General features: G+C 39.3%; 1 protein-coding gene across 2 annotated transcripts in view; it reads left to right on the top strand.

Moving 5' to 3' along the window:
- nptnb (neuroplastin b) overlaps positions 1–10,635 on the top strand; it is a 79,124-nt gene extending 68,489 nt beyond the window's left edge. The window contains exons 7-9 of one of the 2 annotated variants that reach the window (XM_043680632.1): positions 4,429–4,441; positions 7,943–8,017; positions 9,752–10,635. In XM_043680632.1, coding sequence (XP_043536567.1) covers positions 4,429–4,441; positions 7,943–8,003 — 74 coding nt within the window. In that variant the 3' untranslated portion in view covers positions 8,004–8,017; positions 9,752–10,635. Of the gene's footprint in view, positions 1–4,416; positions 4,442–7,942; positions 8,018–9,751 lie in introns of both variants that reach the window. The other variant, XM_043680631.1, reaches the window with a different exon arrangement.
- The last annotated feature ends 7,883 nt before the right edge of the window (positions 10,636–18,518 follow it).

Genomic DNA, 18,518 nt, shown 5'->3' with positions numbered 1-18,518 from the left:
TCACAATTTTATATTTATTCTTCTATTTGGGCAGGACAGGCACACTTATGAAAACAATTTTTTTGACCAGATTGTTTTGATTTCTAATTCAAAGTTCAAAGCCATAGGCTTACCAATTAAGTTGAAACAAAAAAAGTTATGCTTTTAAAATATATTCTCTCAAATAAGCCTGCATAGTTCTTTGTATTGTAGGAAATAAAGCAAGGATTTTAAACTTTTATGCATACACTTTTCGAAGAGAAGCCTTGTTATATACAGGCTATATCCAATCACTTCTACTCCAAATTACATGGTGATCTCATTCAGACGTACAGGCAATTTTCCCAGTAACTGTTTCTACAGGGTTGGATGGTCTCCACATAGACCCACTTCAAACTAACTTGCTAGGTTAGAACTATGGTTAATATTGATATTTGTCGGTTATTGTGACTTCTTTTCTTTCCCTCTCAATTGCATCATACCCTAAAACTGGTGGTAAGTGAGAGAATTGCATGCTTGAGTTTGTTTTTCTCAGCTTCAAGTCTGAAGTGCATCAGTTCATGATGTTAAAACTTTTTTCCAAGTCCTCATCCACGTTCGCAACTTTTTCGTATCTTCCATTCAGTTTTTCCTGCTGCCGTTTCTGGATTTGTAGTTGTTTTGTTTTCAAAATCTGCGTTTTTTGGGTTTAGTCTGTTCTGTTTCTCTACTTGGGTTGTTGTAGGAGTTGGCCAGAACTCACGGCCGGCAAACTGATTTCTCTTTAGGTTTGAACTAGCTCTCCTTTCTGCAACTATATGACTTATGATGAGGACACTTGCTATGTTAGTCTGTATCAGGGTTATTGATGGATCTCATGTCCCATGGCAGATGGCTGTTGTAAATACTGAACTAGTAGCTGAGTCAACAGGAATGGTATATGGAGGAAACCATTCTAATCGATGCATTATTGAAATGAGTGTTCTTTTCTCTGGTCTTCCCACGATTTTTAATTCTCATTAGCGTAGATCCCAATTTTAAGAATTGCTTCATACCCCAAAATGATCTTTTCCTGATGTTTCATGCATGCATGTTTATTTCCTCTATTGGGGGGGGGGGGGGGAGAATGAATACAATTCTGTTTACTTATCATTCCAATTTTGAAAATTGAAATGCCTGATGGTGATCTCTCAAATGTGACAAGTTCCTTCTGTGCAAATTGCCTTGTATAAAAAAAAACCTATGTTGCGTGTCATTCAAAATAGCTCTCTTAATGGCACTCCCTATATAAGCCTGTTAAGTTAGCATCCATTCTTGAAGTGGATTCATTCAAAAAGCCCTAAAGTTATTTGTCGGCCACAGCAGGAACCCTTAGTTCAAAGCAAGATGTTGGGGTTTAGTGAAAGTGTAATGTTCAGATATTTTTATCTAGTGTATATTAATGGGTGTGTATGTTTTTCCAATTATTATAAAGTTGTCCTTTCTTGAGGTAGGAATGATATTTTGGTTTAATTTGGATAGATGTAGATTTGCCCATATTAATAGTATCCTTACCAACATTTAACTGACTTTAATGGAATGTCTCAGTGGATGAGCTTAGCTCTGCCACAGCACAGTCTGATCATGTGTGCAAAGTGCTGGAGGTTTCCCATTGTAAGAGTTGGGGGCACTTGCGATTTAGTAGTTTGCCTTAAAAATATGCTATGTTTTTAAGATCCACATTGCAACTGTGCATTTATTGGGAGCTTAGATTGGTGGCAATGCTTATACAAGCCCTCAACTTGGATTGGAAATAACCAAATTTGTTAACATAATTAGCTCACTTATTTTTTTTTTTGCTTAAGTATCGTACTATATATACCTTGACTCCCTCCCTCAGAGCTTAAAATCTCTCACAATTTCACTGATTTGTTGAAGTCTATCATGAAGTCGGTTTTCCTGAGTGATAAAGCAGCTTTTTAATTTGCTATGAAAATCTTCTGATACAGAAAATTGCCTTGTCCTATCAAAAGTCATATAGTTCTTTGTTAATTTAGAATCTACTTATAAACTCTGGGTTTAAGAAACAAGTGGTAGAGGGGAGAAACTAACTATATAGTCTGTGTACTTGTTTCAATTCCTGATGCATCTCTTGATTACATAAACAGTGTATATAATTTCAGTATTCTCTGCGGCACTGACGTCTGGTTGTCTGACTGGTCTTAGTTTTCTTTGTACACTGTTTTATAAATACGTCCTTGCCAGTGACTGAGACCTGTGGTCACTGGTGTGTTGCTGGTGTTTCGCGGCTGTGAGCTGTTGGTTTGTGATTTGACTTTTTTTGGTCTTCCCAGTCACTTGTGCGCTGGCGGTGGCTTCTCTCCGTGCCTCAAGGTACAGATGGAGTAATGGCACTTTCGTAGCCCTGGAAATGTTGCCATTACTCCTGGTGCGTGCTGTCAGGTGGCTGCGTTGCGATAAATTTCCATACTTGCTTCATGTATACCAGACACCTTGTGGAATCCTGCTTAACCTAGTGGACATAACACAGGGCTTGTCCAGCAAAAAAAACATTTTGTAGATCTTTGTTGCCTAACCAAGTCTATGCCACATAATTTCTTTGAACCCAAGAAACTTGAAACACCCATTATCAAACGCCCTTTGTTAAATGTCCGACCTTTCCTTCCAAAATAAAAATCTTTTTTTTTGCCATTTCAAATGTTGTTTGAAGTTATTAAAGCCAGAATGTTTGAAGGATAAAATCAAATTCTTTCTCCTCCCTCAGTAAGTTTGAAAAAATGCAAGATCATATTTTTAAAGAATACAATTGCTCCCATAAGTTGGTTAGATAAGAGATTGAGAAGAAAAATAAAGACCTTATTGCATTACCCATCTGATAAATAAAATGAAATTTGTTTATTTCTGATTTTAGCAAAATAACTAACACTACACGACCTGTTACTTTTTTAAAAATCAATAAAACTTGTCTAAGTGTTGTGGTGCATTCAAATACCAAGTTCTAGGATATTGAATTGTTTTTTTTCTTCTAACCTGCCTTATTACTTTTAAACATCAGGGAGCACATGCATGCAGTTGTAACCATGTATGAATCAGGTCTTTGCGATACAGTACCACATGATCCACTGTGTGTGTGTGTGTGTTCAGGTTTTAATTGCAACATCATACCTTTCAATCCAGAATGTGTTCCAATGCAATGCATCATTCTGATTCCGGTACAAGTAAAACATCTCATGGTTCACTCATGTATGTCTTATCCTACCCTTGATTTCTGCACTTATTGTATATTAAATCAATGCATCAAAAAGATTTGAGTAACTTTGGATTACCTGAGCCAAAGGAATCTCATCTCAGTCATTTGGTTCTAGTGCCTTGTCAAAATTCATTATTATATTAGCATAAATGCAAATGATCAAATTAACACACTACTGCTCAATACAGACGCAGCTTGAAATTTCTCGTTTCTTCAGCCCTCTATTAAAGGGGAAATACTTATCTTTGGTCCACTTAAATAATGTGTCCCTTGCTCTGGAGAAGACTATTTAACTCTACCTTTGCTAATGCCATACACTGTCCAGGGTATTGTAGTACCTTTAGTAGTGTGAGCCCTCAATCCTGCAGTATGTGTTTACAGCCCTTTTACCTTGCCTTAAAATGATAGATTGTAATCTTATGATCTGAAATGTTTTGATCCTCCATTCTGTACTTATAGGACAAAAAACGTTTTGAAGCACATCTGTTTGGACATTTTAGTAGAATTGGTGATCAAAACATGCTCCAAGCTAGGATGTATTTGATCCATCCATCCCGTTCCGTTTTTGCCCTTGTAGAGTGGTAATGCACACAGATGCAAACTCTGTTATTGCTTTTTAAAGCATTGAGCTTCCTTCAGCTATGCGTAACATCAGAATAGTTACCCCCCTCCCCCCGGTCATTGTTTAAATTTGACGTCATTTTTAGTTTAGTGGCAACTAGGTACCGAGTCTTGATTTGGTCTCACTGCAAAGCCCTTGTACTCTCTCTCAATCTTTACACCCTATAAATAAAACACATTTTTGTTCAGGTCAACAAAACCTAGAGGAAAAAAAAATATTGAACAGGATTTCACAATCAGTTGTTGGTTTACGTCTTCTCATTGGTCTATGAGAGTGAACCACTGGAACTTGGGGACAAGATGAACATGTACCTTACACAATCTGTCCACTATAGTTGCAGTATTTCATGACAAGCCTCAAAGTGTTAACCAACCATGTAATAACATTTTTTTGCCATTGAATGTAATGATTTAGAGACTAACTCCATGAACAATTACATCGTTGAAGTTTATCTGAGCTGACAAAGTCAAGCCAACTGGTGCTAGCAGTTTACAGATGGTTTTGTGCTAATCTCTAATAGCTCCTTTTTTTTTCCTTTTTCTTTACCTTCCCTGTCACCTGTGTTCTGACTCTCTGACTGAGGCAGATGATGAGCCAGTTTCTGGACCGATGTGAGTATAAAATTAAATTTATTTAAATATGGTACTTTTTATAAAGTGAATTTGCTGTCAAGTACCAGCTTCAATGGGCATGCTTGTGTCAGGTTCAATGTGGGTTACAAGTTGAATAAACTTTCCTCCATCTTATCTCATCAGTGCGCCTCACTTGTCAGCAAGTGAGGATGCCAGTTGACTACTGGTTTTATTGGGAGCAGTTGTATTGTGCCCATTAGGCACCTCGTTGAGATTCTTTGCCTTTCTTTCCCGTGGGCGGCACGGTGGCACAGTGGTTAGCACTGCTGCCTCACAGCGCCAGAGACCCGGGTTCAATTCCCGCCTCAGGCGACTGACTGTGTGGAGTTTGCATGTTCTCCCCGTGTCTGTGTGGGTTTCCTCCGGGTGCTCCGGTTTCCTCCCACAGTCCAAAAGATGTGCAGGTAAGGTGAATTGGTCATACTAAATTGCCCGTAGTGTTAGGTAAGGGGTAAATGTAGGGGTATGGGTGGGTTGCGCTTCGGCAGGGCGGTGTGGACTTGTTGGGCTGAAGGGCCTGTTTCCATACTGTAAGTAATCTAATCTAATCTAATCTAATGATACATTGTTCACTTCTTAGTCTGAGTTGGAATTTAAACCCAAACTGCCTGGCCAAGATTATGCTTAAGCTGTGCTTTTATCACACTTGCTTTTGTAGTTTGTTTGTTGCACGTTTTCATGTGATCAGTAAGAGAACTTGTGAAATTGTCGGGTCTTTTTAACTCTAGTAAAGTCATCCTGGTCCTTCGTACCATAGGGCTGTCCTCTCAGTGTAGAGAGAGATGATTGGTTGTTTAACCTGAGTGTCACCACCTGTCCAGTGAGGGAAAAGATTGAGAAAAAGAGGGCTTCAAAATAAGCTGAGCCTGTGCATGAGTTGGAACCAACCCTGTTGGATCACACTATCGCAAACCAGCCAACTGAAGTAACGGGCATCCTCCCCAACCAACCCCACCCCCAACTCTCAAGCAATATAAAAAAAAAAGGCTAAAAGATGCCTGGCTAACTCATTCTCATGTCAATTATATTTAAAAACCCAACCGCTTAGATGCAAGGCATGCGATGCAGATTACCAAGTAACTTGCACACTGGGGACTCCTTCAGGAGTTTGTAAGCCTATCATCTTGACTGTTTTTATGCTGGCCTCAGCAAAACTTTGATCAACATTCTCATGATCCCCAGTGTAGTATTTTTACAGATTTTATAATAGAACATGCATACCATACTACTTCAGTTTTGTATTTGCTGCTATTGAGAAATAGTTTGCTGTTACTGTTTTTGTCATGTGCATCTTTGTCTAAGCTTTTTCAATCTTCACGTTTTTCTGCAGCATGCTTTAGATGTTATCTTTATGGTATACGTTGGTTCAGTCTTGCATTATTCTATAAAAGTTTTCTATTAACATGACTGGCCTTGTACATTCGTAGGATTTCCTTTTTCTAGAAAATTGCTGAACGTCTAATCAGCAAATAGGCAACAAATGTTTCTTACTAGAATTGATTTTTTTTAAAATGTCTTAAACAATAAAAGCACATTCCAAGCCTGGTCTGTTCTCCACTTTTGTATATAAATTGAAAAATAAACTCTGTTTGCATTGCGTTCAGTAGCTCTTCATCAAAACCTGACAATGCACTTGAAGCACTGCTGTAGTCTAGTCACTACGTCATTGTAATTCTTTGTTTCTTATTGGTCACTCCAGTCAACCACCATACTTTTACACGATAGGTTGTTGGTAAGCAGTTTTGGTCACTCTATATTGGGAAGGATTGTTGGATTAGCTTTGTTGTTGAAACCAATCTAATGTTCTTTCAAGTCTGTTCTTGAATTCATTATTTTAAAAAAAAAACGTAGGCTAGATCTTAAGAAACTGCACTAGTAAGATGTGGAGTGAGGCCAAGCATTGAACTGATGGTGGAACAAGGTAGGTGGAAGATTTGAGCCCAGGTTTTCCCTGGGCTGCAGCAATCCGAGCAATAACAACCTGGCCACAAATTGTCCACTACTTCAGTTGTGGAGGGGAAAATAGTAAATCTTATGCTGATCATTAGCATGAACTGACCAGTTCAAAGTTCAGCAATACTTGATCATCCATCACCTGAAATTATTGAATATGAAAATGTTGGAATTTAGGCTGTTAATTTTTAAATTGTTACTAACTTATATCATGAAATATTTTGCTATCCACGATGCTTGTGGAATAGGTGAAGTTGCTAATCAAGAATGCTGATTGGGGGGCTACTTTCTTATTCTGGACTAAAAATGAGGTGCTGCTCTCTTTTTGAGGGGTTGATAGGAGAGAAGCAACTGGGCATTTGTGGGTCAAAGCATAGCAGGGTGAAAGTCACCATAGTCCAGCTGCTGTCTCATCAGCGAGAACTGGTGTGAGTTGACCCTGTGATCCACAACCTAGGTGGTAGGTGAGGTCAAGACAGTGCCACCCTCATGGTGACTCTAACTCATATGGGAACTGAACCCACGCTGCTGGCATCACTCTGCATTGCAAAACCAGCAGTCCAACCAGCCGATGTGCCCCTTCATAAACGCACAGCATTGGAAGTCCAGGCTGACGCGACAAGCTTTAGTTCAGCTTCTTTAAAAATAAACTCGAGCTGTCAAATCCATAAACATGCGCTTCACACGCTATGTCTTTGTTCAAGTTCAATAAGTGAAACTGAATTATTTTTTTAAATTTCATCACAAAATCTAAACCAATTTCAGATTTACAAGTTACTGTTAGTTTTAAGAAAGCATTACCTGGACACTGCAAGTGATTGGCACTTCTTTTAAAAAAGAAAATTTCACTATAGCAAATTTTGATTACAGATAACATAAGTTTGGTGCATCTAGTAACTTATTGTAACTCTGACCTCCTGATGTGTGGAAGAGTGGTTGAATGCAGACTTGTCCAAATCCAATCATCCAGTAACAATAAAATGTCCTTGCTTCATCTTCATTCCCATCTGTACTTTCAGCTGATTTTTTTTTCCCTCAAAATGCACAAGAACATTTGAGTTTTGAACAACGGACTTAAAGATCTGAAAGTAAACAAGTCTTTGAATTTAAAAATAGCTTTTTAAGTATCATTCATGAATGTGGATGTCACTGACTGCATTATCATTTATTGTCCATTACTAATTATTCAGAGGGCTAGAGTCAACCTCATTGCTGTGGATCTTAAGTGGCATGTAGGCCAGACCAGGTAAGGATAGCAGATGCCAGACATTAGTCAACCAGATTGTTTATTGCCATAAAAACAAACAGTGGCTAGATGGTTGTCATTAGGCCAGCTTTAGTTTATTTTAGATTTTTAATGAATTAAAATCTCATCACCCCAGAATATTTGCCTGGAATTCTGGATTAGCAACTTTACCACTATCTTGCTGTCACCCTACATTGCATCATCTCCAGCAAAGACTGTAATCTGTGCTAAATATAATGAGTACAGTAAATAGCTGTTAACTTTTATGTAATTTCGAACAGGAAAACCAATTCTACAAACAATCATAAAGACAAGAACCTGCGTCAGAGAAACACCAACTAATCCTTGGTTATCAGGTATGCTCCTTCTGTCACGTGAATTTTTCTTTGATCTTGTATCTGACATTATTTGACATTTGTTGGGTTTAATATTTCAGAGAGCAAATTGTACACTTTATCTTTGCTTTCCAGTCACTTTTTTTTTAAAAAAAGGATTAACTCTCTCTGGAGCAGGAAGTTAATGTTTCTAGAAAGGTCACTAGACTCAGTGTGTTATCTGTTCATAGATGCTGTGAGACCTGCTGAGCTGCTTTAGCAATTTCTGCAGCTTACTACATGACTATTTTAAATCTTTACATTCCACTGTGTAGAACTGTTTTGACTGGTGAGGCAACCATGGGAGCACACGGAAAATGAAAGAAGGGGCAAATCAATATTTCAGAATTCCGGAATTGAAAGTATGGAATGAGAACAGACTCTTAATTGAAAAGTGACAGAGAGAGGTTTTCACAAGCTACAGATTTCTCTTGTACTTCTGATTAAATCATGAGGTCCAAGACTCTAAACCTCAATTTCTCTTGACCTCTTTCAGAATTGGTTGATTTCATAATGAACTCATTTCATAATTTTACTGTAGCCACTTGAAATCCACAGATAATGTTTTGTTTGTGACACAGAATTGCATCATTGTGAATTTTTAAAGCTGTTATTCAGTTGGACTTAGTAGATCAAATTACTTAAGGGTAAACAATTTTGATGACTGGTTGCTGTGTGTACCTTTGCCATGAGAACTGTTTGCCAATCTGTAGTCTGTTGAATTCTAGTTTCCAGGGTATTATTCTTTGACTGATATCTTCATATTGATTCCTGTCTGCAAGATTCCTCGCTGCATCATGATCCTTCCTGAATAACCTGTCTAATTTCTTTGAGCCTTTGTTGTTCTCCCTTTGGACAGAGGCATAACCCAAACCATTGATTTAATCAATGACCATGCTTCTCTGGTTTTGGGGCTCTTCTGTAAGTAATAAGGTAGAGTTTATTGAATTAAAAGGAGTGAGATCACAACTGCCAGTTGTACTTCTGTACAAAGGTACTGGTGGGTTGTGAACATTGAAATTATCAAGATATGTGTTGGAGGCAATGCCTTTACTAAGCATCACTTTACAGTAGTTATCTGAGCCCTGATTTTTTTGATCACTGATCAAAACAGTGCCTATTTTAGTTTTTGACTGTTAATATGAATGTGAATGCCCATATTTATTGCATTGCTAAATACGGCTGGTGGTAAAAGGAATCTGTATTTGCCTCTTGGGGGTGAGTGCTTTCTGCCCCGCTACTTACATTTCTTTCTGAAATATAGCATTCTTGAGACCATTGCTTCGTGATACAATGCAACATTAACAGAAGAGCAATTCTTGCAGCAATGTTCGTCTCTGTTTGTACCTTATTTGGACAGTTAATTACTAAATCTGAGTAGTTCCTGCAGGAGTCAGCAGTCACAATTGAAACATTAGGTAATCAGTTTTTGCACCAAGCCTTATCACCTGCCCTAAGTGCTACTTATTACAATAGTGTTTCCTGTAAACTGTGCTGTTACTCCTCCACTGCCAGTTCTTAAATTTACAAAGTATTGATGCTGGTCAGACAAGGCAGTTAGTGGCTTACGGTCAGTCTTGCCCTGATGAGACTGCTTACTTATGCTGTCAATTACTTTGAGGTTTTAAATATCTTAAACCAGTCAGTTTTTGTACATAAAGTCATTGTTTGCTGAGCATTCAAAGGAGTAATTCGTTTATTTATGCATTTTTACAGAACTTTGAATTTCTGAAGGTCATTATCAAATACCATGGCTATCAGTCAAGGACTCTGGAGATTGTTGGTCTGAATGGATGGGTTTTGAACTTCCTGCTGTCTCAGCAGGAATAAGATGGCTGTGTGAAGCATGTTTTGCCTTATTCAATCTCTTCTGAAGAATAAAGTATTAAGAAGATTGCTTTGCAAATTTATTTCTGATTATTTCAAATTGATAGTGTACTTTGGGCGCTTGATATGATATTTATTGATGCTTGAATGTCTTCCCCCACCCCCTTCGCCACTCCTTTCACTTCCTGCGATTCTGTTTATGTGAATGCATGCAGTGTTTATTATTTCCTGTGTGTTCATTCATACATTATTCATCATGTGGCGCTCCCTAACTCCATGATTCCTTTCATTCTGTACCGAACACTTGCTAAATAACTGTCAGTCACATGACATTTGATTTGAATTTGTATATATTGCAAATATTAGTGTCCGGCAAATCAGAAGCATATAAAGAAATGATGTATAATCCTATTGCACTGATTTGATAGAAAGTTAGGCAAAAATATATATCTCTCTTCCACTGCCATTTCATGAGCCCTATTCTTGGTGTTACATTCTAGCACAATCATTGCATGGTAGTGTCCTATGCAAGCTTGAACAAGTAATTTATTAACCATCTCCTTTTTTCCTTTCAAAGTACTGTTCTGAAATTCACCCTGCGTTTTGTTTGGACACTAATAAAGTTTTAATGTTGTGACTTCCTTTCCAAAGTAATTTTGGGTGTGTAAATGCATGAGATTGCACATTTACCTGTGGTTATTATAATCATTAATCTAACTCCATGTACAGTATGTTGACCACTGATTTTTAAAAATAAACAATGACATTGAAAACTGGGTTATTTGAATGACATTTGTCAAGGGTTGAAATGAGGACATTGCATTTAATTGTGTGGTGCTGCCTCTTGAAGAGATTGGGAAGGGATCTTCAGGGAATGATCTTTGATAACCAGCCAGTCTGGACACTGATATTTCGATTAAACCCTAATGTCCCCAGTATGCAGTGTAACGATTGGTTTTGGCCTGAAGTAGCCACAATTTCCTGAAAGTATCATTTAAATATCTTCAGCCAATAGTAGAATTTAATCTTCTGAGTTTTATTCTTGACACATGCAGGGAAAGAAATGCTGTGGTCAAGTAATTTGTTCAGTGTACTTCCCCTGTATCTAATCTAGAAATGTTTGTGTTTATAAACCAGAAAATAGCGATTGGCTGTTTTGAGCCACCTTTCCTCCTTATTCCATTGGCAGCATTCGCTTCTGAAATAGAAGGTTGTGCATTCATTCCCCACTTCAGGGATTTGGTATAATCTAGATTTCAGCATCGTTTGAGATGTCCGTCAGATGGTATGCCGAATCAAGGACACATCTGTCCTCTGAATGTAAATGATCCCAAGGGACTATTTCAAGGGAGAGTCTGGGAATTCTCCTCACTGGTCTGGTCAATATTTATCCCTCGATCAAAATCGCAAAAAACAAATTCACTGGTTACTTGTCTGATTCATGTCTTGATCTGTGAAAATCAGTTGACCTACTGTGTTTAACAATGACATTGAAAATTAGGTTATTTGCATGAAACTAGTCAACTGCTAAAATGAGGACATCGTATTTAAATGTGCTGTACTGCCTTTGAGAATGGATCAGAAAGGCATTGCATAAGGTAACCAGGCAGTTTTTCGATATTACTGTGGTGAGCAGTGGCCGTATCTTGTGAAGGCCGAAGGAAACCAGTAAGAGATTCTTAGTTTGGTTTTGGAATTCACTGGCTCTACTTTTTCTGCCCAAGAATCAATCTTGGGGTGTAGCAAACTGGGTTTTGTGATATATAAACTGAAATATAAACCAAAAAATGTAGAGTAATAAAAGTCAAATGTAAAGAGAACTTGAGTATGAAACAAGTCACACTGGGATCAACAAAGTGAAAAAGAAATAACTCAAAGTTACTTGTTTGGAGAGTATTGGGGCTTTGCTTCTCTTTCTCCAAAGTTAGCAATTTACTCTAAGGAGCAAAGCAATTTTTTAGAAAACGTATATTAAAAGTTAAGGTGTTCATTTTATTAAATATAAATTTCTTGTGTTACAACAATGATAGAGCAACTCTGAGCCCTGCTGTGCACATCCTGTTCCATGTGGGATCTCCAGCCCATTTCCTGTGACCTGAATAACCATATAAGCTGGAAGTGTTGTCAAGTGCAGCAGCACAGCAGGAAGAGACACGTAGGCAGCTAGTTCAGGAATCTCTCAACTGCATCTTATTCTTCAATGAATATTCACTTCTGAATACTGATGAAAACACTGACACTTTTGATCAATTTACTGATGATTTAGAGTGGGCGGTGGGGCAAGAATTAAGGTGTTGCAGTTATAATGGAACAATTTGGCTAGTGAGCGATACCATGGAGGAGTGAGGAAGGTTGTGGGAGAGATAGAAATGTATGAGTCTCTGGTAACATGACCTATTTCATTGTCAAATCACACTCCAGCTATTTTACCCCTGTGTCCAAGTTCCTCTAGATTGACTCAAGATCTAGAACTCAAGCTCCTCGATGTTTGTTCCCATGTCCACTGCTGATAATTGGAAACTCTCTGTCTAAACTGGCTGCTATTGCGTGCTGTCATTTCTAGGAATGATTACAGTCAACAGCAAAATAAGCTGCTCTGAACAATTCATTCCATGCTGCTTAAACCCAGACTCTTTTGAAAGTGGAAATGTATTCAGTTAGCTTGGGGGGGAAAAAAAAACAGGACCGGGTTATTTATCAGAGATTAGAAAAAGGGTACAGTAATCTTCCCCCTCCCCATCTGCAGGGAATATGTTCCAGGACTTAAGCAGAAGTCCAGAATTCGCGAATAGGAGTGAACCCATTCATTTAAATGGAAACATACCTTCCCAGCAGCCTCCTGCTCCCTGGTTCCGGGCTGTTCCCTATATGTTCCAGCCACGGTAAATCGCAGGTTACTGAAACTGTGGAAACAGGACCCATGGATACATGAGATGCCCTGTAATTGGAGGGCAAAGGTAAGAAACTTTGTCAAGTTGTTCTGAATGTAGGATTTCCAGTTTTCAGAATTTTATTTGACTTAAAATGAGCTCTGTTTACCTCTGACTACTCATGACTAAATTCATGCTCCCCATTAGCTAACTTCCTACCCTGTTTAAGTGGACTTTTGCAGATGCTGAGGCTTTACCTTCTACAGTAGAAATTTCCACATGCCAGTCCTCAAAACCCAAAACATTTTGGCCAATTTTTCCTAATCTGGGATTGTCCTGGTTGAATTGAGGGCCTGGATATTTAGAAATGGCTATGCCCTCATTGTTGATGACAGTCTCTTCAGACAAACCCACAACTCAAATTAGATGCAATTTAGTGGCATGAGTTTAAATATTGTGTTAAATGGAACAGCTTTATTCAAGAAAGGAGGAGAAAAGCAGTTAAGTATAGGCCAGTTTGCCCAAGTTACATGATTGGTACAGTGCTGGAATCCTTATTTTAATAAAGCTAAAGCAAAATAATTAGAAAATTATAATCATGGTTTTGTGAAAGGGGAATCATGTTTAACTGATCAGCCAATTGCCATCTCATCAGTCTACTCTCATCAAAGTGAAGGAAGATTTTATCAACAGTGCTATCAAGCAGCACCTGCTTGGTACTGGCCTGTTCACTGATGCCAGTTTGGGTTCTGCCCTTGACATCAGTTTTGGCCTTGTAAAACTGGAATCGGTGAAAACTATATGCTGGTTAGTAATATTTGGCACATCAGAGGATGGCTCTGGTTGTTAGATTAGATTAGAGCTCCAGGGCATCTCTGCAGGGGTTCCTCCGGATAGTTTCCTGTGCTCAGCCCTAACTATCTTTGGCAGCTTCCTCATTGAAGGGAAAGTCAATCATAAGGTCAGAAGTGGGGATGTTTGCCAATAATTACACCATGTACAGCACCATTCACAACTCCTCATAATGAAGCAGTCCACATTTAAATGCAACAAGACCTGTACAGTATCTAGGCTTGGGCTGATGGATGGCAAGTACATTTAAGAGACAGTTTAAAGCTGACCCTTGACATTCAATGGCATTGCCATCACTGAAGCCCCCCACTCGACATCCTTGGGGTTGCCCTTGACTAGAAACTTGACATATAAATATAGTGGCTATTACAGCAGGTCACAGACTAGGAATACTTCCGTGAATAACTTAACACCTGACTCCCCAAAGGCTGTCCATCATCTACAAAGCATAGAGCAGGAGTCGGATGGACTTCACTCCAGGTCAGTGCATCTCTAACAGCTTTTCAGAAACTTGACACCATCCAAGACCTGTCTGCTTAATTGGCACCACATCCATAAGTGTCCATTCCCTCCACAACTGCTGGTCAGTACATAATGTTGCTCTTAATCTACAAGATGCATTGCAAATTTTTAGGTAGCACCTTCCAAATCCACAAACAATCACATCTTCAAGGACAAGGGCAGCAGATACAGAGCACTATCTATACGTTCCCCTTTAAGCCACTTGCCATGCTGTCTGTTCATTGTTATTGGGTCAGAATTCTGTAATTCCCTCTAACAACATTGTGGCTCTACCAGCAGCACATGGACTCCAGTTGTTCAAGAAGGCAACTTGGTTCAACCTACTCTGGAGCAACCAGGAATGGGCAATAAATACCCTGAAGAAGGGCTAATGCCCGAAACGTCGATTCTCCTGTTCCCTAGATGCTGCCTGACCTGCTGCGCTTTTCCAGCAACACATTTCCATCTTTGATCTCCAGCATCTGCAGACCTCGCTTTCTCCTCAATAAATACCCTGTCAGCAATGCTCATGTTCGATGAGTGAATAAAAAAGTATAATAAAGTTTTTTGACCATAATATTCATGGTTGATGGAAGAGAGCTGATAGATGTTATATCTTTAGATTTCCAAAATGCACATGATTAGGTGCCGTATCAAAGTTTGCTGCAAAAGATTACGTGCTACGAAAGGTAACTTATTAACATAGAGATGGATTTACTAGCTAACAAATCAAGAGAGTAGCGATAAATTATTCCTTTTGGGGTGAGTTGGGTTGTGGTGGATTGAAAGCTTTAAATCAGGAAGTGCCACGGAAATCAGTGCTGTGTTCTCAACTATTTACAATCTATATCAATAAATTGGATGAGGGATCAGATGCAAAGGAGTTAAGTTTGCCAAAGACATCCAAGTGAGTAGTAGAGAGGAAAAAAGTAGAGTTTTTAGAAGGTGTAGACCAATTAAGTGATTTGGCAAAGATTTGATAGATGGAATATGTCATGGGAAAATATGAATCTTTGTCCAGTTTAGCAGGAAGATTAAATGAAGAGTATACTGTATAAATGAGGATTGCATAATTCAGTGGTGCAGATGGATCACTGGATCTGGGTGTCCTGGTACATGAATCACAAAGTTAGTACGCGTACACAGCAAGTGAGTAGGAAGCGAAATAGAATGTTGACGTTTTCCACACTGAATGGATTATAAAAGTAAGGGTGGTTTACTGAAACTGTATGGAACATGTGAGATTACATCTAAATAACTCTTTTTTAAATAAGGAGATCAAAAATGTAGATGTATGTAATCGCTTCAGGTGTAGATCAGGGATGATTCACTTAAGTCACTCCTGAGGGGATTATCCTAAGAGGCTGTTTGGACAAGTTAGACCTATATATATGGGAGAAAGTGAGGACTGGAGGTCAGAGTTGAGAGTGTGGTGCTGGAAAATCTCAGCAGGTCAGGCAGCAACCGAGGGGCAGGGGAATCGACGTTTCGGGCTTAAGCCCTACATTGGGAATGAGGTTGTGAGCCAAGGGACTAGAGAGATAAAAGAGCTGAAAATGTGTTGCTGGCAAAGCGCAGCAAGTCAGGCAGCATCCAAGGATCAGGAGAATCGACGTTTTGGGCATGAGCCCTTCTTCAGGAATCAGGAATTCCTGAAGAAGGGTTCATGCCCGAAACGTCGATTCTCCTGCTCCTTGGATGCTGCCTGACCTGCTGCGCTTTTCCAGCAACACATTTTCAGCTCTGATCTCCAGCATATGCAGTCCTCACTTTCTCCTCACTAGAGAGATAAAAGGAAGGGTGGTGAGACTGGGGGTGGAAGGTAGCTGACAGTGCAATAGGTAGATGAAGGTGTGGGTAATGGTGATAGGTCAGAGAGGATGGCAGAGCAGATAGGTGGGAAGGGAAATGGACAGGTCATGAGGCCGGTGCAGAGTTGGAAGGTTGAAGCTGGGATAAGGTGGGGGAGGAGAAATGAGGAAACTGGTGAAATCCACATTGATCCTGTGTTTTTGGAGGGTCCCAAAGCGGAAGATGAGGCGTTCTTCCTCCAGGCATCAGGTGGTTAGGGTTTGACAATGGAAGAGGCCGAAGAATGAGAGGTGATCTTGTCAACATACAGGATCTTAGGGAACTGGATAAGGTGAATACCTGGAGGATGTTTTCACTTGTGGGGAGATACAAACTAGGGGCCATGGTTTAAGAATGATAGATTTCCCTTCTAAGACAGTGATGAGATTATTTTCTCTGAGGGTCTTTATCTTCCCTAAAAGTTGGTGGAGTCTGCATCATTAAATTTATTCAAAGCTAAGTTAGAATTTTGAGGGACAAAGGGAGTGGAGGGTGATGGGGTGTAGAAAGTGGAGTTGAGACCCCATCCAGATCAGTGTTGACCTTATTTGAATGGTGGAGTAATCTCAAAGGGTTGAATGACCCAGCCCTGATCTTAAATCCTATGTAACCCCTGCGAATCTCCATGATAGAAATTATGAAGGCAAAAAGCTTGGGAAATTCTGACAGCAGCTAATGGTCCTGCACCTCCATTATTATTCTAGCTGTCTCTCAGTTTTGACTGACAGCTGACAGTTTGCTATCACCTCAGGGATTTGGGTCTACAGTTGGGATTGGTGCTGTCATATACTGTTGCAAGCTATTCTTCCTCGGTCATCACCTGATGTAACTAAACACATCCTAGCCTATTTTCCCATCCTTTAGATGCTAAACTGTGGTGCCAGTGCTTTGTATTCCCCTTGTTCCTGTGCTCCCAACTCCTTCAGTTAGACCTGCAGTCCAGTTCTCCAGATCTTCAAGCTTTTGTACTCTCCTAGCCGAATGAGGGAGTAATTCCAGTCTCCCAAAAAGCCAAAAAATTGATTTCAAAGGGCAAATGGGATACTGGCTTTTATCTGCAAGGAGTTTAGTAAAGTGCAAGAAAATTATACTTCATTTTGGCACAGTTTTATTCAAATCTCATCTGGAATGTTGCATTTAATTTTGAGAACTGCAATTCAAAAGTATACAACAGCATAGGGCAAGGCGCAGTGCAGATTCACATAAAGATGCTGAGGATACATTGAAGAAATGTGGTTTATATCCCCTTTAGAAGGTTAAGGGGCAATGTAATCAAGACAGTTATAAATGATAAATGAATTCAAAACAAAGAAAATAAATGTGAGAGTTTTCACCTGAAGTCATTGCATGATGAAGTGTTTACAGTATTTCTGCATCACAGTAGCTGTTCAAATGGAACCCATTTCGCATGTTTTATGACCTCAGGACAAAAAGGCAATGTTCCAGCTTAACATCTATCTTCACCTCCTGGTGGTTCCGTGGATAAATGCATCCTTTTAGTATCTCGCCAAGTGTCACTGAAACATGACAGTTCAAGAGAATTGAATCTAACACTAATTTGGAGCCCCATGTTATGCCTTTATCAGAGTTTTTAACTGCAACCATTTAGAATTTACTTCTCAAGGGATGGAATTAAAAAAACAGACATTCCAAAATGAATTTCAGATCTCCCATCCACACTAAGGTTGGACATATTTGAAATAAACATTCAAGACTAGTGTTTTTTTTTCATTCGTTCACAGGATGTGGGCACCTCTGATTAGGGATAAGCAATCAAAACTGGCCTAATTACCCAGAGGACAGTTAAGAGACGCCTACATTGCTGTGCGTTTGTAGGCCAGACGAGGTAAGAAAGGCTGATTTCCTTCTCTGAAGGGGACAAGTGAAGCAGGTGGATATTTCCCCAAGAATCGTCAATGGTCATGATCATCATTACACCCCCTAATTCCAGTTGAAATTATTGAACCCAAATCCCACTATCTGCCATCGCAGGATTTGAACGATGACCTTGGAATATTTGCTGAGTTTTTGAACGTATTGTCTGGTGCTGATAACAATAGGCCACTGATAAGTGTCTTCTATTGAAGTGAAGTAATAATTGGTGAGTTATTTGGAAGGTATTTCTATCATATGTTTTTATAAGTGTTATTTGAGCAATGAAAAACTATCGGCAAGCCAAGATCAAATGGTGGAGCAGACTCGATGGGCTGAATGGCCCAACTCTGCTCCTAAATTTTATGGTCTAAGTAACACTATTATGAACGTGTGGCTAGAAAGAGTAACTAATACAGACAGAATTCATATACAGATAACCAGAATTTCATGCAATATTCCAACAGTGGCCTAACCAATGTCCTGTAGAGCCACAACATGTTCTCCCAACTCCTGTACTCAATACTCTGACCAATAAAGGAAAGCATACCAAACGCCTTCTTCACTATCCTATCTACCCATGACTCCACTTTCAAGGAGCTATGAACCTGCACTCCAAGATCTCTTTGTTCAGCAACACTCCCTAGGACTTTATCATTAAGTTTATAAGTCCTGCTAAGATTTGTTTTCCCAAAATGCAGCACCTTGCA

Source organism: Chiloscyllium plagiosum, chromosome 40, assembly GCF_004010195.1.
Source record: "Chiloscyllium plagiosum isolate BGI_BamShark_2017 chromosome 40, ASM401019v2, whole genome shotgun sequence".
Lineage (NCBI taxonomy): Eukaryota > Metazoa > Chordata > Chondrichthyes > Orectolobiformes > Hemiscylliidae > Chiloscyllium > Chiloscyllium plagiosum.
Note: the sequence above shows the minus strand (reverse complement) of the source record. Positions and strands in the feature narration are given on the sequence as shown.